At 54.3% G+C, this 20,857-nt stretch overlaps 1 protein-coding gene across 1 annotated transcript in view; it reads left to right on the top strand.

Annotated features, from left to right (window-relative positions):
* The window catches only part of LOC122381225 (fibroblast growth factor receptor-like 1), a 50,289-nt gene that overhangs the window by 23,083 nt on the left and 6,349 nt on the right, over positions 1-20,857 (top strand). The window contains exon 3 of the mRNA XM_043365169.1: positions 19,006-19,278. Coding sequence (XP_043221104.1) covers positions 19,006-19,278 — 273 coding nt within the window. The remainder of the gene's footprint in view (positions 1-19,005; positions 19,279-20,857) is intronic.

The following is a 20,857-nucleotide window of genomic DNA, read 5'->3' as shown; positions in this document are numbered from 1 at the left end:
AGAGCTTCTGGTGCGGCCAGCCTGGCCGCCCAGCTGGGTATAAACACACCTTCAGTGGCTCAGGGCGGCTCTGTGGCGCCCGGCAGGAGGTGCACCGGCCGCCCGCTGCGGCCAGCGCCGTCTACACGCCGCACAGGGCCGCACTATCTCGGCCCGGCGCCGAGCTGAAACAGCCTCAGTTCCACCCGAGCTGCGTCCATTGACATTGGGTGCTAGGGAGCTCAGAGTGGGCTCTGTTCGATACACAGACGCCTGTCGCCTCTCACGCCCTCTCTCCACCCTCTCTCCGCCCTCTCTCCACCCAGGCATCAATGGACGCCGGAGCCGGGCGCCCCGAAACCGCTTCATAAAGTGTCGGGCCCGCGACGGGCATCACAAAGGTGTGAATGGCGCCCCCAGGGACTGGGCGTGCGGGGCCGGACAGCCCGAGACCGTTGGGTGACCAGCTGAATGATGCGACTCTCTCCGCTCGTTTCAAACCCACGCCCGGCGCCTGATGTCGATCAGCTCATGGTTCGTCGTTCGAACTTGGCTCTAGCGCTGCTCTTCCCGGTGACGCAGCCTGTCGTCAGACATTCCGACGCGCACCGACACAGGGAGCCAAATGCCGGAGACTTGCGCGGGGCGTCTGTCGCCTAATCTCGTGTCGCTCCGTCTCTGTAGTCTCGCGGTAATGGCCTGCTCTGACTGACGGCGCTGTCTCGTGCCTTGGACGGCCCTCGGACAGCGCTCGGCTGACGGACGGTGGACGGTGGGCGGTGGGAGGCGTGCGGCTCCCTCCGCGGCGTCGTGTGCCGTCCGGGCGGATAATTGGTGCCAGTTCCAGCACTAATGAGCGTCTCCGGCCCACCTGTGGCCCTGTGCGCACGTCAGATCAGCTGCTGTATCAGCGTGGTGCGATCTCGGGTGGCGGACAGAAGCACCAAGTAGCGTACTGCGTGGTTCGTAGGATGTACACAGCGGAGAGGCAAGGTGCACAGACTTCATACTCAGTATCCGGGAGATGAATAGGGGCACCGACGGGCGCGGCCACTTGACGGGGCGGTGCGCGCCGCCGGCCGGAGGTAAGCATCTTGTGAGTGCGACAATGAGTCGGCAGATCGCCGCTGAGACAAACCGCCCTCGGCCGCCAGCGTCAGGGTGGAGGGCCACTCGGCCGTGTTCTGTCGACCCGCCCCCGCCTGTCCGCCTGTCCGGGCGGCGGACAGGCGTCTGCGCTGACCGCCCGACCGGCGCCGTCGGCCAACTGACCGACCGGGCCAGAGCGGCCGCGCCGAGCCGCGCCGTACCGCGCCGAGCGGTGCCGATCAGTGCCCGAGCGGCGCGGCGTGGCCATATCGAGCGTTTACGATCGGCCGGTGCTGATGCCGGCTCCGATCCGGGGCGGCTCCGCTGCTAATGACTGCGTTATGGGCCGGACGGGCCGGTACTGGCCCCCGAGTTAATCTGGCAAGGTCGGTCATCGCCCGGTCATCGCCGGGCCATCCCGACCGGCACATCGTCTGCCGATCGGCACGGGTCAGCGCGGGATGTGGTCAGGTCAACGTCGGAGCACACGCGGGCCATGTTCCGGGTCGGGTCATTCGCGGATTATTCTCTAGTCGCACGCCATTCACTGGTAAAGTAATCATGCTACACTGAAACTTTTTTACCATTTCCTGAAGGGTAAACCCGCCATAGCATGGTAGCTTGACACACAGACGTTTTTTACCACCTTCCAGATGGTAAATTTTACTCTTTCATGAAGAGTAAACTCGCCAGGGAGGGGTAACATGACACACAGACGTTTTTTACCATCTTCTGAATGGTAAACTCTTTTGATTTACTCTTGTCTAGAGTGTAACATTTTTTGGGTTACACTCTTTGAAAGGGTAAATCTTTAACGGAACCCTTTTTTAGGGAGTAACGCATCATCTACTCTGTGCTTTACCCTCCTACATAGAGTATATTCTTATGGCCTACCCTTTGTCACATGGTAATGTTTACTCTTTCCTTTAGTGTAAACCCCCCAGAGGATGGTAACAGACCCACAGACGCTTCCTTCAGAAGCTTCACGAAGCTTCTGTTAACCGGAGCTCACCAACTAAAAAAAATGCTTCAAGAGCAACAATGTAGGTATATTTGGCTTCCGTACAAACAATACGAGGGGCACACCAACCATGAACATTGTGAGACTCTTCACTTATTCATACAAATTTATACAAAGCGTTCAGCAATGCACAAGCGGTAAATAAACACCACGATACAACTTGAATGCAATTTGAATATGAATACAAGACATTCAGCGCCCTCATATTGGATTAGGCAGAGCACACAATATTTGAAGTGAGCGACGGCGTTCCTGGGTGGTCGCCCGTCTGCGTGAGATAATGAGACTGGATCACTACAGTGCAAGGCTTTTTCAAAGTCACCAACAAAATGCATAAACTTGTAGCATCACAACAAAATTAATGTACGTACTCACAACACTAGGCCACGTGGCCGTGCACGGGGTCCTGTTAACCAGGTCAAATTAGCACCACTCAACGGCACGCAATGCTCTAGCACATAGGTACTTACAATAAAATGTCCACAGAGGCTCTATAGGCGATGAACAACACACAAGCACAATCACCAGACACCAACGGCCACGCCGCGCGGCACCGACACTGCTCACATCCGCTCTCGGAGACCAACGGCCGAGAACTGACAGATGCGCGCGGCCTTCAAACCGCAAACGGCCGATCTCGTTTCTGATTGGCTGATTGTTTCCATTTCAAATATCATCTTCACGAAGGTAAACAAGATCCACGCATGAAACGACTATCTGTACCCGAGTCACGATACTCAGGAGGAAAGAGTTTTCGTGATGTTCTGGATCGCGAGAGTAATATGGATATTTACATGGTAATAATACTATTCGCTGGCGAATAAGTTCATATTAACCACGTACCGTTACTATGCACATAATGGTAGCAGCGAGTTACCCTTTTAATATACTATTATCTTGCGGGTTTGATGAAAATGAACTCTCCAGGAGGTAGTAAAAAAGTTTTGAGTGTATGACTTAAAACTGATCGTCTTTATATTCAACCGTTTAGGGCCGTTTTGTGTCACCATGGCCACTTAACGAAATCTAATGGTTCATCAACGCTATGGGATGGTTTTGACCTTTTAGGTAATCGCTAGATTGTCGGAAAGAAATGTGCGCCCGTCTCATAACCAAGGCTGCAAACGGTCTATTTATAGTTGATAATGATACCTTCACGGGCTGCATTCCTCATATGTTATGCTGAGCAGTGAACATTTAATCCGGCTCATAATAAGACATGGTGGCTCTGGCTTTGCTCGTGGTCCGTCATCACATATGACTGGCGGAAACGGATCAGAATGCATCAGACTTCTGTCGACATCGAGCACGATCCTAATGGAGGGCAATGTTTGCCGCGGGACGCCAAACATTGGTCTTGGGCTGCGGAACAAACGGACAGGACAGTTGGACAAACACACAGCCGGTCAACGGGACAGCAGTGACGGGTAGACGGACAGATGGGCCGACTAACAGATGGATTAATGCACTGATCGACTGCCGGCTCGGCCTGGCAACAGACGTCCGACTCCGGCACATCACTCTGGCGCGGGCCGAAATCTCGGAGCTAATGCTGCCGGCGGCCGGGCGTCTGGTCAGAGCCCGTCTGATCGCCCCTCTCGGACCCGCGGCGTATTGGTGCGGCTCTCGGCCGGCTGCTCCGGTTGAGTTCATCAGACCTCCTCTAACCGTGGCGTGACGACCTGCTCTTGGAGCGTCGGGCAACTACAGCGCGCTGGCCGGGCCCGCTCCGGTTGTAACAGGCCCGGCAACACTCGGCACCGGCTATTATCGTGTGTTCCTGAACAAAGGCTGCAACGTTTTCGGACGTTCCGTTTATGGCTCATTACGGCCGAGTTATCGCGGCCGCAGGTGGATTGCACGGCCGGCCGGTGGCCGTAAACGTTTGCACTGCACTGCAGGTTGAGTTATGGTCGGGCGCCGCGGTATCGGGCCGAGCTGTTGATTTAGCCATGCCGCTCGGCGCGCCGCAATGTGCCCACCCGTGTATTTTCCGCTGTCATCGGCCGCCAGGGCCGTTTCCCAGACTGCGAACTCATGTCGCCTGATGGGGAGATAATTATTTACACAGAAGAGGCTGCATACCTGTCTGAAAGTTGGAATTATTTGCAGATTATTATATGCTCCGTTGCTGTGAGTTGTCCGCTCCGACCTTATTATCACCGTGCAGAGGATGTGATCAGCTCTGTCACTCACCCTATTTAAAGGATAACCCGTCATCTAGTAAACGTTAGCCCGCTTTCTAGGACTTGTTAATTATTTATTGACCACTTCACCTCAGGCCGATTACCGAATAGTGCACCATCGCGTCGCTCTTATCACCTGATTATGAGCCGTGTGTGCCTCATCTAAAGCGATGTCGTCGAAGCTATACAGTGAACGCTGAGAGATGCACCCTAGTGAACCCCTGCATCGGCCATCAGGGATCGGTCTCCACTTGCCTCTCGTCGATCAACAATTGAGAGCGGCTCTCCGCTACCGCCGCCGGGTCAAAGTTATCTAGATGATTGAAGTTAATGGAATGGGCTGCATCAAAGCCGTAAGTAAATAAGCCACTTACCGGTAGACTTCAATGCGGACATCACATTAAAATCAAAGGAATGGAACTACTTCCGTTGGAAAACAGCAGTTAACATGATTTACGGAGCTCACGTGAAGAGTAAACATTTCTACCGAAATTGCTCTGAATGAGCAAGCCTTTTCAATTAGTCGTGTTAATCAAACTGATGATTTATTTGATCAAAGCAAAGAACTTTAAAGTTTCTTTTGCTTTAATGTTGTTTGGAGTGCAAATAACTAAACTTCGTTGAAGATTAAAAAAGATTAACTCAATCAAGCTTTTAAATTATTTATCTTGATCTACTTTCTGGGCGGTAGTTTGACATGTCTTACTAACCACTTGAAGTCGTCCCACCCTCGCTGCCTTATATATTTACTTTAATCATGTGCGAACTATTTGCACCATCACCCTCTAACCTGCCGTGGACGGGACCTCATTAATTATCACCGCCCACCGGTGTGCGAGCGGTACATTCCTGCGGTGTCCGTGTGCGGCCACGGAGCGACCCTCGGCCCAGCCCTAGTCGCGCGGCAGATGAGCGGCACGAGTGCCCAAAGTTCATCACTAACGATGACGTGCTGCAAGTCGTTTCATCAGTTCGGGAGCCGTTCGGCCCCTCCATAGATTGGGGTATCGACTGAGCGCGCCCAGACCTGGCGACCGCCCCTGTGACCGGAGCGGGCTGCCGCCAAACTAAATGGAGCTGGACAGCCGGGCCGACCATCAATAATCGGTCAGATATTTTGATCGACGATAAGGGGGTCGACGCGACACGACGTCATATTAAAACCGAATCGATGCCGCGTGCTTCCTTGCATCTTCGATCTTCGGCTATAAACCGTGCGGTATGTTATGCCCGGGCCTGCATTTCACGTTTACGTAGTTTGTGTATACTGATTAAAATGGTCGCCTGCAGCGGTGTTAAGAAGATTGGAATTCATTCCAGCAGAATGCATTCGCATGCACTCTGACATCCATTATTTAGCATCAATTCCACCAACAATCTCACACTGCACGTCCGAAACCCATGTCGGTTTTTCCCATTGTCCGTGCCAGCTGCCAGAGAAGACCCAATCGGCCAATGACCTTCGTTAGACCCCGCTCAGACCTTATCTGTGCTGGTCTCGGCCCTCCCATGGGCAGCTCGGCCGTGCAGATACTGGCACGCTTAATTCAATTACCGACCACCGCTGCGCTCCGTTCGCCGTCCGCCTCATGTAAATGTCACAGCTAAACTGACCAGCGCTTTTTATTGGTGGTCGCTCCTGCTGGCCGGTGGGGGTCCGGGCCGGACCACGGGCGGTCCCGGCCGGACCACGAGCGGTCCCGGTCGGACCGCGGCGCTCTCCACAGCCGGGGACCGCTGGGGACGGTCGGGAGTGGGGGATGATCAATAGCGGTCACCAGAGGTCACGGGCGGTCAGAGGCGGGGAGGAGCGCCATGGGTGGCTCAGAGGGATGGAAGTGAACATTATCAGTTATCACTTATCAGTTGATCCATGGGCGGGCCAGGAAGACATGCGGGAGTTAGCAATGCCCGTTGGCTGCTGCTGAGGCTGCATGGGTGGTCCAGTCACTCCCTATCACCCACAGGGTGCAACAGCTGACGGAGACGAAACAAGGTAGCCCTGCAGAGCGCTCGATTAGAGTGTTTTGGACAGTGTGTCGGTCTTCCACTTTTGCTAGTCTCTCCGAGTGCACCAGCTGGTTAGACGTTCGTTGGCAGCGGGACTGAGTGACATACCCGTCACAACCAGCTGAGGGAACCGGGCCGAGTGAACGCCCTGGCTGTCCGATTGAACGCACTCCTCTCCATCCTCCAGCTCCGTCCGGCGCCCTGCAGCCCCAGTTCTCACCCGGGCGACCTTGTTCGTCCGATCCGTTCATTTCTCATCACCGCCTGCAACATCTCACTGCGCCCCACAAAGCCGCCGAGTCCAGTCTGCGCCGCCCCCGCAGTCCGCCGCAGTCCGCCGCAGCCACCCCGGACCGCCCGCGCCCGCCAGCTGACCAGCATTCATCAGCGCCGATTGAGCGTGCCCTATCGGCCGGGCGCCATGGCCGTTTTTCACCGGCCCTGTATTGTTCCGTCGTATTTATACGCGCGCTGTTCTTTAGCGCGCCATCGAGCAGCGGTGACACGCGATAAATTGACCGCGCCGCCGCGGCTGGCCGAGATCAGCCGCGTCCGCCCCGCACCGCACCGCCGAGAGGGCAAAAACCACGCGCGCGCGTGCATAAATCGCGACGCGACACGGCGGGCGGCGGCCGCGGCTGTCGGCTGGGACGGCTGGCGACCGGAGCCTGGGCTCCCCGCTGAGAGAGGCTCGGAGAGCAGTGGGATGAGCGCAGCCGGCAGCTGCGGCTGCTGCCTCGGTTCACACGAGGGGAAACAGAAAGAAGAGGATTTAGCAACTGTTTAGGGAGTGTTTAATGATGTAGCCAGCAGAAATGATCGCTGAAAAAGAAGACCGTTAGACACCCGCGTTTTTTTTTTCTAAACATTACTCATAGTTTTTACGTGACGCTTATGATGTCGCATGTGAAGGGAAAGTGAATTATATGACTAAAACTATCGGGACCAAATTGGGGAAATTGCTTCCACTATGGTGTTTCCCATCTATTTTATGTAATAATGAGAAGACATTTTCCACTCACTCTGTTTCGTGTGCCGTTTCATCGCCTTGTCCTTCTACCAGCTTCCTTTCTCGTCTCCGTCCCGTCTCTGTCCTGTCTCTCTCCCGTCCGTTTAACCCTCGCCGGATCTATTGGTTTTCTACATACGCGCCGGCCGAGGGGGGGGGGGGCGGGTACGACCCCCCCCCTCGCCGTTTCGCCCCTGGTGGAGCTAGCGCGTCGCGGAAAAAAACGAGCGTGTGCACCGTTACGAAACGCAGAGATTGGTACCCGATTTTAAGGTCCTAGGTCAACCGGTGACCTCTGAGGTCAGGTCAAGTGCCCCAGGGTACGGTTCAGTTTTTGGTGAATAACTTCGCAAAAAACGGCCGCAGAGCCGCGATTTTGGCAGCATCGTGTTCGCCTCGCTCAGGCACGTCGAATGATATACTTTTTGTCCGGGTCAGGTCAACTTGGGGTGTTGACCTCAGGTCAAGGTCAGGTCAGCACCCCCAGGTCACGAAGTTGGTCGAAAGAGGTCATATCGCATATCATTCGATTCGGCAGGTCTTCCTGAGTCCATTGGTGGCTTTCTCAACTCGCTAGCTCAATTTGATCAAGAGTTATTGACGAAAAACTAATATGACCTTGATGACGTCATAAATGACGTCACGCAAGGTCAACTGTAGAATATCCAAAGATGATTGTGATTGCTAACGGGAGGTGCGCATTTATTTAAGCTCTACAGAAAAAGAGTATGTTTGTCAAAAGTGTACGTGCAGAGAATGTGTGTCACAAGAAATTGAGAAGGGAAAGTGGCTGGAGAGAGAGAATGGTTTTTGGAGAGAATAGAAAAAGATTTGAATCATAGACTTTTATTTTGATATTAATTTGAGTAATTTGAGTTGCTAGACACAGTGACGTAGCACATTGAGCAAAAATGACATTAACGTAATTTGCTTAACTGAAGTTGAATTGAAACCTTAATCTAAGGCAATCATAAGTGGAAAGACTCAACATTATGGCGACCGTGACAGGACTCAAAGAATACTTGGAACTGGCCGAGAAGTATGGTTTAAGCGGCGAATCAGCCTTGAAGTACGCGAACGAGCAAGTAGACAGGGCAGAGAGGGCAAAGGCAAGACAAGAAGAAAGAGAAGAAAAGGCAAGACAAGAAGAAAGAGAAGAGCGAGAACTCTTAAGACGACATGAGCTGGAAATGGAGCGATTGAGATTGGAGAGAGCAGAATTAGAGAGCACCGGTGGTTCCAGGGAGCCGCAGCAGCCGAGCGAGCCTGCGCAGTCAGTGCCGGCCGTCAAGCGACCCAAACTGCCTGCGTTTACGGATGGCAAGGATGATCTTGACAGCTACCTTAACCGATTTGAGCGACTGGCCAGAGTAAACGGATGGGACGAATCGGAATGGGCTGTCAGTCTCAGCGCTTTGCTGTCAGGTCGAGCGCTCGAAGTTTACACCCGAATGAAGGAGGATGACGCAAACGACTACATGAAACTGAAGGCGGCCCTCCTGCACAGATATGGCCTCACTGGGGAAGGCTACCGGCTAAAAATGCGTGATGCCAAGCCGGAGCCGGATGAGAGCCCCCAGCAGTTTATTTATCGTCTGGCTAGTTACCTAGAGAAATGGATCACGCTGACTAAAACTGATCAGTCATTCGAGGGTTTGAAAAACTTGATCATTCACGAACAGTTTATGAACACCTGTGCCAAGCCCCTGGCCATCTATTTGCGAGAAAAGGCCACATACTGCTTAGATGAGCTAGCTGAGTACGCGCAAAGGTTCTTGGAAGCCCATGATCGGTCTCCCAGCAGTCTGAGTAGGCGTGCGACGGTCACGGAAGACCATACCGCGCACGCACCATCCAGAACCACTAGCTCAGCGACAGCGCTGCGAACTTCTCGAGAACAGAGCCAGAACTGTCTGTTCTGCCAGTTTCCACACCCGACCGAAGAGTGCCGAAGGGCCCAGACGCTCTCAGCCGCGGAGCGTCGAGAGGGGTCCGTATCAAAGCGTCCAAAACCGCAGCATCCAAGGTACGCAACATCCAAAACCGCAGCGTCCAAAGTACGCAACGTCCAAAATACGTCCAAAATCGGGTTTATAGGGGGCATTCACAAAGTCCAAAACCGAAACATCCAAAACCGCACCGTCCAAAAACGTATCATCCAAAAAACGCAACATCCAAAGACGCAACATCCAAAGTACGTAACCTCCAAAACCACAACGTCTAAGACCACGACATCCAAGGCACGCAACATCCAAAACCAACCTAACCTAACCTAACCTAACCTAACCTAACCTAACCTACTGATTTTTTCCTATCCCTAACCCAACCTAACCTAACCTAACCTAACCTAACCTAACCTAACCTAACCTAACCTAACCTAACCTAACCTAACCTAACCTAACCTACTGATTTTTGCCTACCGGGGATAAGGAAACCTAACCTAACCTAACCTAACCTAACCTACTGATTTTTGCCTACCGGGGATAAGGAAACCTAACCTAACCTAACCTAACGTAACCTTACCTAACGTAACGTAACGTAACGTAACGGAACCTAACCTAACCTAACCTAACCTAACCTACTGATTTATGCCTACCGGGCATAAGGAAACCTAACCTAACCTAACCTAGCCTAACCTAACCTAACCTAACGGTTTTGGATGTTGCGTACTTTGGATGTTGCGTACTTTGGATGTTGCGTTCTTTGGATGATGCGTCCTTGGATGTTGCGTTTTTGGATGATACGTTTTGGATGTTGCGGTTTTGGATGTTTCGGTTTTGGACGTTGTGAATGCTCCCTATATACCCGATTTTTGACGTATTTTGGACGTTGCGTACTTTGGACGCTGCAGTTTTGGATGTTGCGTACCTTGGATGCTGCGGTTTTGGACGCTTTGATGGTCCCCCGTCGAGAGCAGGTGATGCGGCGTGGGGCCTGCTTCCTGTGCTTTCAGCCGGGACACCTCGCCGCGCACTGCAGGGAGGACAAGCCCAGATGTCCGCTTTGCGGTGGGAAGCACAACCAGCTGGTCTGCGCTCCGCGGTCCAGCTTGCCATCTACTGCCAGCTCCAGCGCGCGAGATGGAAACGTACGGGAGGCATCGGCGACGGCAGCTAGCACCAACATGACTAGAAAGGAAGGAGCAGTTCTGATGCAGACGGCCCAGGTAAAAGCGACAGGAGCAACAGGAGCACGACTTGTCAGAATAATGCTGGACTCTGGAAGCAACCAGTCTTTCATACGGACGAAGACAGCGCGTGAGTTGGGCTGCGAGGTGCTGAGCCAGGAGCACCTGCGGGTCCACACCTTCGGAGGCGGCCAGGGGCTGCAACAGGCCAGTGATAGGGTAAAAGTAACCCTATCAGCAACACATAACGAGGATAGCAGAATCACTCTGACAGCTTACGAAGTGCCAGTCATCTGCAGTCCACCTCCCGCCGTGACGCAGGAGGATCTCCGTGGCCATCTGCATTTAGCTGGCCTGAAACTGGCCGAGGAGCCCAGCGCTGATCCTCTCAACGAAGAGATCGATATCCTAATCGGTCTTGACTACATGCAAGATGTGATTGATGGGAGAATGAAGAAGGGAGAGGACGGGCCCGTGGCCATGGGTTCACAATTCGGCTGGATACTGGCTGGCCGTTCAGGCCGGAGCATCACAGAGTCGACGCCAAGTATCGTGAACTTCATCAGGGCCGAGTCGACTGATCGCCTTCTGGAAGAGCTATGGAACATGGAAAGCATTGGGATAAGCAGCGAAGGAGTCAGTGACCGCGACTCTAAGAGAGAACTGGAAGAACTCGCTACAAAACACTTCGAAGATACTTGTAACCGCCTTCCAGATGGTCGGTATGAGGTCCGCTGGCCCTGGAAGCCCGGACATGCAGAGATACAGACAAATGGATCGCAGGCTCTGGCTCGCCTTGAGGTCTGTGAAAGACAGCTACGAAAAAACGGGCGTCTCAAGCAATATGATGATGCGATGCAAGACTACTTGGAGCAGGGACATGCTGAGAAGGCGCCGGCTGTTCCGGATGGACCGGTGCACGTCCTTCCTCACCACGCAGTATACAAGGATGATAAAGTCAGAGTGGTGTTTGATGCGGCAGCTGGCCCTCCGAATCAGTCACTGAACGACCACCTCCTGGCGGGACCCAACTTGATCGCTGACCTGACAGGGGTGCTCCTGAGATTCCGGACGAAGAGCGTGGGCGTGACAGCGGACATAGAGAAAGCTTTTCTGCAGCTGTCGCTCCATCCTGAAGACAGGGATGTGACACGGTTTCTCTGGAGGGAGAACGCCACCGATCGAGATCCAGTTCTCTACCGGATGACCCGAGTAGTTTTCGGAGTCAAGCCCTCACCGTTCCTACTGCAGGCCGCCCTCAGAAAACACCTGCAGCAGTATAGAGAGTCAGATCGGGACCTGGTTGACAAGTTACAGAGGGACATCTACTGTGATGACTTGATAACAAGCGTGGACACTCAGGAGGAGGCGCAGACTCTGGTTGAGCGAACCAGGGAAATATTTGAAGCCGCACGGATGAACATGAGAAAGTGGACGGTGAGCCAGTCAGAAGAGGTAAGCAGCGGTGAACAGGCTAAGGTGCTCGGAGCCCAGCCTGACACAGCTTGCAAGGTGTTGGGAATAAACTGGGTTCCAGACCAAGACAAGTTGGTGTTTGAAACGCGCAAGTTCGCGGAGCTCGCTACCGAAGCACCAGAGACGAAGAGGAGTATTCTTCGCCTGTCAGCACGTTTCTTCGATCCGTTGGGAATGCTTACACCATTCTCCGTGCGCACCAAGATGATGCTGAAACAGCTGTGGCTGGAGGGTCTGGCCTGGGACCAGCGGGCTTCCGAAGGTGTCGGCAGGAGCTGGAGACAATGGCTGACGGAGCTCCATCAACTGAACGGCTTCTCTGTGCCCAGACCATATGGAAACAGGCTTCAAGACGGATACCAGCTCCACATCTTCTGTGACGCCAGCAAAGAGGCGTACGCTGCTGTGGCGTACATAAGAGCCGCTGAACAGGATCAGGCAGTCGGCCCGCCTGCCCTGGTGATGGCCAAGTCGCGGCTCACACCTCGCCAGCCGGTGTCACTGCCGAGACTGGAGCTGACAGCGGCCCTGATTGGTGCTCGGCTAGCTTGCTATGTTAGGCAGCAGCTGCACGCGACACCTCAAGCCGTGTACTTCTGGACGGACTAGATGGTGGCTCTGCACTGGATCCGTAGCGACGCCAGACGCTGGGGTGTGTTCGTGAAGAACCGAGTCTGCGAGATCCAAAGCCTCAGCTCTCCGGCTGCCTGGAACCACTGTCCCGGAGCGGAGAACCCCGCCGACCTGCCTTCCCGCGGCGCGCCGGCAGAGAAAATGAAAGGTGAATTCTGGCTGCACGGACCTGAGTGGCTCAGAGAAGCGAATATCAGATGGCCACAGAGGATGCAAAATGAACAGGAACCTGCGGAATGCAAGGTCGAAGAGAGAAAGCAAGCACTTCCGGCCTCCAGCAGCTATGAGCCTGCGCCAGGTATTGGTCGTTTGATCAATATTCAACGGTTCAGCAGTCTGAACAAGCTCCTGAGAGTCACAGCTTACGTCCTGCGCTGGATCTGTAATAGCAGATCGTCAGAGAAGCAAGACGGCATCATAACAGCAGAAGAGCTCGCGAGGGCGGAGCGACTTTGGATTCTGGACGCGCAACGCTCTCAGTTCAGTGAAGAAGTGGGGGCTCTGAAAGCCGGTCACACCGTGCCCCCTGGATCGAGAATAAAAGATCTCGGTCCGTTCTTGGACGGGGAGGTCCTGAGAAAGGAAGGTAGGCTGCACTATGCTGCGCTGCCAGAGGAGGAAAAGCGGCCAATCATCATGCCACCGGATCATAGATTCGTACATCTCTTGATCGAGAAGACGCACAAGCAGCTGTGTCATGCCGGCACACCGCAAGTTTTGAGCGCCATCCGTGATCGGTATTGGATCGTTCGGGGACGACAGAAGGTGCGGTCAGTGCTGCTGAGCTGTCGGAGCTGTCACCTGTTCCGCGCCAGACCGTTCTGCCACCAGAGGCCGGCCCCTCTACCCCGCAGTCGGACCACCCCGGCCCGGCCCTTCAGCAGAACAGGTGTGGACTTCGCAGGGCCACTGTATGTGTGACAGGGAAGAAACTCCGGCCCCCTCAAAGCGTATATCGCCGTCTTCACCTGCGCAGTAGTTCGTGCAGTTCATCTGGAAATGGTGAAGTCGCTGACAACAGAGGACTTCATAAAGGCTTACCGCCGATTTAGCGCCCGACGAGGCTGCCCGGCCAGCCTCATGAGTGACAACGCCACAACATTCCGTGGCGCTGCGTCCGTGCTGGCTGCAGAGGGTGTCAAATGGCACTTCATCGTTGAGCGCGCTCCGTGGTGGGGCGGCTTTTGGGAGCGGATGGTGGGAATCACCAAGGCCGCTCTGCGACGCACCCTTGGATCTTCACTGATGTTGTGGGAAGAGTTGGAGACCGTTCTGTGCTCGGTGGAGTCAGCGATCAATGCGCGACCCCTAACGTCCGTCAGCGATGATCCCGATGATATTCAACCGCTGCGACCCGCCGACTTTCTGCACTGTGCCTTCGAACGGAGCGAGGCCGCCGGGAGGCAATCGGAACAGCTGACGCGGAGGCGCCGCTACCAGCAGAGGGTCGTCACCAGCCTGTGGACTCGGTGGCAGCGCGAGTACCTTCGGAACTTGCGAGACTTCCGTCACAACTCCTCAAGAGTGGACCTCGAGCCGGAACCGGGCGATGTTGTGCTGATCGAGGGGGAGAGGTCATCCAACCGGCTCGCCTGGACCACGGGCACAGTGAAGACCCTGCACCCTGGCCGGGACGGGCGGTCCCGGGCCGCGACCGTCCACACCCTCCGGGGGGACGTGCGGCGTCCTATTCAGAAGCTGTACCTGCTGGAGGCGGCCTCTCCACCTGAGGAATGAATTCCACCCCGGGGGAGAATGTAGAATATCCAAAGATGATTGTGATTGCTAACGGGAGGTGCGCATTTATTTAAGCTCTACAGAAAAAGAGTATGTTTGTCAAAAGTGTACGTGCAGAGAATGTGTGTCACAAGAAATTGAGAAGGGAAAGTGGCTGGAGAGAGAGAATGGTTTTTGGACAGAATAGAAAAAGATTTGAATCATAGACTTTTATTTTGATATTAATTTGAGTAATTTGAGTTGCTAGACACAGTGACGTAGCACATTGAGCAAAAATGACATTAACGTAATTTGCTTAACTGAAGTTGAATTGAAACCTTAATCTAAGGCAATCATAAGTGGAAAGACTCAACAGTCAACATTGCAAAAGTGACGCATCTAACCTTGCAAGGAGTGCATCAAATCACGATTATGTGTGCTTGAGATAGTTGGAGATCGTTCCCGGCGCCAGAATAGCAGTTTTCATTTTTCCCCATTGACTTATAATGGTGAGGTCACGAAAATGACCTGACCTCATATGACCTTTAGGAAAAATCCGAGATATACAAGTTGGGAGACTCATAATAGATACTAGATCCTGCAAGTTTCATTTCCCTGTGACATCTCCTCTGGCAGTGAGGGCGTTGCGAAGTTGCGACATCTGAAGACCGTGCAGAGGTTCACTTATGACGTCATAGGTCAGTGACCTGACCTGACCCAAAAATGCGGTTGGTGTCAAAAGATGCGGCTTGGATCAAAGGTCAGGTATGCCAAGTTTCAGCTCTCTATCGCCAGCGTGTTCGGAGCTATCGCGAAAAAACCCTATGGGGGGGGCGGCACCCGCCCCCCCCCCCTCGGCCGGCGAGGGTTAACGCCAGCTGACTTCCGACTCCGTCCCGTTTCAGTCTCGTTCCAGTCCCGTCTCCGTCCCGTCTCCTGTCCCGTCTCCGTCCCGTCTCCACTCCGTTTACCATCCTGTCCGTTTGCCGTGCTGTCTCCCGTGCCGTGTGTCTCTCTCCCGCTGATGAGCCGTCGGCCTGCCTCATCTGGTATTCGGCTCACGGAGTCCATGTTGTCTTTGCGCCACGCTCGTTTATCTTGGTCGGCGCCAGCTGATTTAGTGTCATGTACATACACGGGTGAGCGGGCCGCCGAGCCGACGATTCGGCCTCTATCTGTTTGCCATCTCCCGGCGGGGCTGCACATCCGTGTCTGCCCAGCCCAGTCCAGCCCAGCCCAGCCCAGCCCAGCCCAGCCCAGCCCAGCCCAGCCCGGCCCAGCCCAGCCCAGCCCAGTCCAGCCCAGCCCAGCCCAGCCCAGTCCAGCCCAGCCCAGCCCAGCCCGGCCCAGCCCAGCCCAGCGCAGCGCGGAGCTGATGTCATCATGATTCAAGCTCGATATCTCTGAGCGCGACTGTTGGCCCTGTAGTTCGCCATTGCACAGCTCGCGGCAATGGCACACGGGTGGGCCCGCGCTATGCGGTGCCTCGTGCGGTAACTCGGCAGACAGCGCCGTGTCGGACTGACCAGTCGTTTCGGAGGAGAACGCTCCGTCTGGACAGGCGTGAAGTCATTCGCCATGAGTTTATCGCTCTAATCCGCCGCTAATGACGACACTAAAAGCGCTAACGCCCAGTATAAACAGCCATCGTATTCGGCGGCAGCCCGCGATAACTGAGCCGGCGACTGGTTGGGAGCCGTCTGGCGATTCCCTATCTGATCAATGGACATCGGCCATGCTGGCTTTAGGATGTCAGGCCCATTACTTTCAACTGCAAAGCAAAGAAGCGACCGGCTTGCACTTAAAGGCCTGCCGGCAAATATTTACACAGCAAACCGCCGTCAGTGGACAAAAACTTTAGCAGAAGCTAGAGTACACTGCGATGCTCCATTTTAGTAGATCAAACCGCACACTCCACTTCTGACAAAGGGTCCGCTGGCGCCGCTGTTTTCAAAGACCGTCCTCAGTTTCATTGTCATTTCTGTGCGTTACCTGCACCGCCGGAGACGATAAAACGCGCCGTCCGCGCGCCGCGCCCGGAATTCCAACCCGGCCGGAGCGTCCGATCGGCGGGCCGCTGTCATCCGGCATATCGGAGCCAATTCACCGCGACCGTTTACCTAGCTCACCTTGTTTACCGTCTCTGGCGACAGGCCGCTAGCCGCGAGACATGTTTATTTCGCGTGGAAATGCGCGCCGGCGTCGACATCTTTATTTGGCACGGAAACGGGGCGTCGGTGCCCTGTTTTTCGGCGGCTGCGGGCGCGTGCGCGCGCCTGTAGTGCGTGGCATTGTTTGGAGGGGCGGCGGGACGGGAACGTCTCCCCACTGGCGCCGGGGCACGCGTCACACCGGATGTGGTCTGATGGTGCCACACAGCCGGGGAGGTCCTGCGAGGCCATGGGACGACAGCTAGAGAAAGGGACTGGGTGGAAGCGAGAATACGGTACCTACATTGGGCACGTATGACATACGTGCGAAGGAATGTTTGAACTGTGAGAGTTCGTGCTATAAATATCGCGTGTGGTATTGTTCGCCATCGTGTATATTGTTCCATTCTATACACATGCCTAAGATCCAACAATGCATCAAAACACACCACATGCATGGCGCATGATTCCGCAAGTAAAGCCAGCACATTAGTCACGTATCGGGGAAGATATGCCACTGTTGCATTTGGCGGAGGTGAGGCTACCTCCGCATTGACGCCGCCTGACCGGCGCTCGGCCTGCTAATCGCGGCCACTCGCTGGTGGGTCTACTAACCATCGGGGGTTGGTCCGACCGGCTATCAGGAGCCCGTTTCACCGCGACCGGCAGCCACCGGCCTGGTGTGACCGGGTGTCCCCTGCCGCTCACTATCTGTCAAAACCGGTATCTTAATTGCTAAAAAGTGGCTGAGGCCCTCTCTCGAGCTCACCGATAGCCGCGATATCTTTTACGAGCCGCTGGTTATAACGAGCGCGCCGGCAGCGCGGTGTTGGTTTTGTGACGTCACGGGGGCCATCGCGGCTCGGACGCCGAGAAAAACCGGCCGATCGGCATGCCGAGGTGTCAGCGGCGGCGATCGACGCGTTTGTCTGCGTCCGGGCCGGTGCGACAGGCCGTCTGTCATAGTTATGGTGAACTGACGCGAACGGGAACCGCCGGCTGGCGTGTTAGAAGGCATTGATCAGCCGCGCCGGTCAAGGGCATCGCATTCGACAGGCTTTAGATAGCACACATCAAATGTATGAGTAGAGTGGCACTTACCTGTATCTACCGAGCCGATATCGCCGTGTCAATAATATATATCGCTGAATTATGCCCGACTGGCGACTAAGTGGCGGTGTGATCTGATCTATAGTGTATTATGGACACAGCAGCACAGTTCAATAAATGTTGCACAAACACCGGTGCAAGAGTTCCTCGAACATGCTTGATGCTGTAGTCCTTCCAGCTCTCCAAGCCCATTCTGCCATATCCCTCTATACTGCCATCCCATATCGCCGAGGTCTCTGACCCCACCTGTCACGCTCTCTGCTGTCCCCTCCGGTGGCAGGGGATGACGGGTGCCACGTGCGCCACGTGCTCCGATGACGGTCCGTCAGTGTCGGCCGGACAGCGGTCACGTGCCACGGCCGGCCGCCACCCAGGCCGAGCGGAGACACACGGCATCTCCGGATTGTGGGTAATCCGCGGCACGTCCCTGCGCCGGCCTCTGGCCGCCACTGCCGGCCGCGGAGCAGCGCCACTAATCCGCTCTAATTGCTGTCGCGCGCCAGCGCCACCGGCCAAATCACATCTCGGAGCGGGGAGCGAGCCAGGCCGTGTCGACCGGCCGGCCCGGACACCAAGTCATGTCGCTAACTTCCCTGTGTGACCGGCCGGCTGAGAGGCGAGCTCGGGTGAAGGTGAGCAGGTGTGAGCCGTCCGCGAGCTGCGAGGTGTCAGATAATCGAACGCCAGATCGAACGGCCCACAAGTACAGCTGTGACAGGCTGGAAGCGAGGCTGAGTTATCAGCACGGCGGCACGCCACTCAGGTGACAAATATCAGCCGTCGGGGCGCGGTGCGGGCCCTAGTTAGCACTTTGTGACAGAGATGTGGGCCGGATGGCCTCGCCGCGGCGGCGGCGGTAGGCGGTAGCCGGCGCGAGTTAGCGCCGTTGTCCGATGGGCCGGCCCGATGACCTCGGCACGGCCGGTCGAGGGCGGCACCGCGGCCCGGCGCCGATGACGCCGCGCGTTTGGACGCGCCTCTCCCGCCGCGCCGGCTGCCAAGTCATGTCACGGTTAGTTAATGTCCAGATAACGCGCGTGCAGTTATTCATAAATCATAATTTAGCGGCTGGATGTTTTAACGAATGACGAAGTGTTAGTGGCGCCCGTCGACTTTGACAGTTGACGCGAGCGCTGCAGTCGGATGTTTATCTCTCCCGGGCGGCTGCAAATCTTCCTGACCTCGACATTAGTGGGTCTGACAGGACCGCGAACCCATCCAGCGTGACTTCACGGGGTTAAATATATCAGTGCCGATTGGTGAATGGCCCTGTGCAGGCACTTGTGTATGCATAGATTGATAATGGGGCTTGGACGTTTGGTGTTCAACTGTTCCAAACGATGTCAGCCAATTGATGTCTGTTACAAGAGACAAGATCCTATTTTTAAGCAGCCATACATACATGGCTGCTTTCTCTTCTCCTCTCTCTCCCTGTTTCTCTCCTCTCTCCCTCTCTCTCTCCCTCTCACCTTCTCACCATCCCCGTCTCTGCCCGCCAGGTCCGCCGGTGCTGAAACAGAAGGTCTCTCCTCACCTGGTGGTACGTCTGGGGGATGATGTCCGTCTCAGCTGTCCCGTGGCCGCCACGCCTCCGCCCATGCTGGAGTGGAAGAAGGACGGCACGCAGATCCTGGACGCCTGGGACCGGTTCACCCTGAGCGAGAACATGCTGCGCGTCTCGCGGGTCACAGAAGATGATGCCGGAGTCTACGTCTGTATTGCCGTCAACGGCTTCGGCACGATGAGGGTGGCCACCGAGCTCTTCGTGATCGGTGAGTGGGATGCGTGGGCTGGTCGTTATCGGTGAGTGGGATTGTGGCTACAGAGGCGCTGTTTCTGTCGGTTTACACCATCACGTTTTTCCGAGACACACAAGGCGTCCCGGGGCACATCAACCGTACTTATGTCCATATCATGAGAGAGGGTCGTAAATCACTCGCCAAAGAGGCGTCCGTCCCCACCGAGAAGGTTATTGCAGTTTTAATGTGGCCGCACCGTATCTTGCAGATTTACAGAGAACCTGTCGCTACGTTCTCCCTGCACTCGGTGCAGATTTTACGGCAGACATCACGCAACTCATAGATAAAACTGGCTACTTTAGAGAATATTAAAGATGCGAAGATTTATTATTACTTGAGTGTATGCGGAAAGCTCGTTTTCGTCAAGAATTTGTCAAATATAGCACTCTGTTTATGCTTATAACTGATGTATGATTAAAATTGAATATATGTTGGCAGCATGCTTGTAGGAATGCTCGTCTATGCGGAGTCGTTTTATAATTCCCTGTGTATGTCGATATATGATATTTCGCCGTATCCATGCTCCAGTGCATGGTCGAATCTAAAGTGATTCTGTGCCAACGATCTAGCGCGATGTAGACTCTGTTCCATTTCCATTGTAGTCCTCTGTTCCATTTGGTTACAGTAATGAGACTTCAACTCAGTGGATTGGAAATAATTAGTTGAGTTAGTGTCCGCTGCATAGACTGCACCGGCTGCGTAAAATCAGCATTAGTTTTCATCCTATAGTTTTACCACGTGAAACTTGAAAGCAAGCCACATTGAATGTGATATATTTAGGAAAATGTTTTGTGATAGCAGCTCTCTAAACTGCGGCGGATTGATAGTTGTTATTTTGCATATAAATTCATCAAAGCTCAAAATAAAGCACTGTTGGTTGTCATGGCTGAACTCGGCCAGTCCAGTATGATTCAGCTTACATGATGGCTCCTAGATGTCGCTAGTTGTAAGCGCCGTAAGTTATACTGCGCCGCAGTGCCCCGTCAGGAACATTAGCTGGATATTTCTCATTAAAATAGATAGGTGTGGAAACGAGAGGCGAAATTGAGGTGATTGCTATGTCTGATTGAAAGGTAACATGAGGTATCTCCTAAGCGATGTCATCAAAAAGGTCGATAAGTCTCCCGGGAATGCTACAATGCAGGGCTGCATAGTGCATACACTTGCTTCATTTGCCTTTTGAGGGCATCACTTACGATCCATTCCTTCCATCAATTCGTTCGTCTGTGATGATTCCAATATTTATTTACACAACCATGGTAACGTACAGCTATGGTTTTATTGTCCAGCCTACGCTTTAACCACGAAGTGGTGTCATATTATAGGTTAGGTATTAACCTAGAGGGAAACAAATACCTATAGGCACTCGTATTTGAAACCCGTTTCCTTTTCTTATTACGGTAGGCATGCGAAGCTTCCCTTTTCTTTTCTTTTCCTACTTTCCCTATTGCAGGAACAAAAAGCAATTAACTTTTAGCATGCTGTGAAGGCTTCAGACATAGTAAACTATCCCCCAAGGGGTTGGTTCATCCCGTTAATGGGAAATGAGTGA

The sequence above is a fragment of the Amphibalanus amphitrite genome, unplaced genomic scaffold (genome assembly GCF_019059575.1).
Source record: "Amphibalanus amphitrite isolate SeventyFive unplaced genomic scaffold, NRLGWU_Aamphi_draft 000116F_arrow, whole genome shotgun sequence".
In the NCBI taxonomy this organism is placed as follows: Eukaryota; Metazoa; Arthropoda; class Thecostraca; order Balanomorpha; family Balanidae; genus Amphibalanus; species Amphibalanus amphitrite.
The sequence above is the reverse complement of the archived record's forward strand: the minus strand, read 5'-3'. Positions and strand labels throughout refer to the sequence as shown.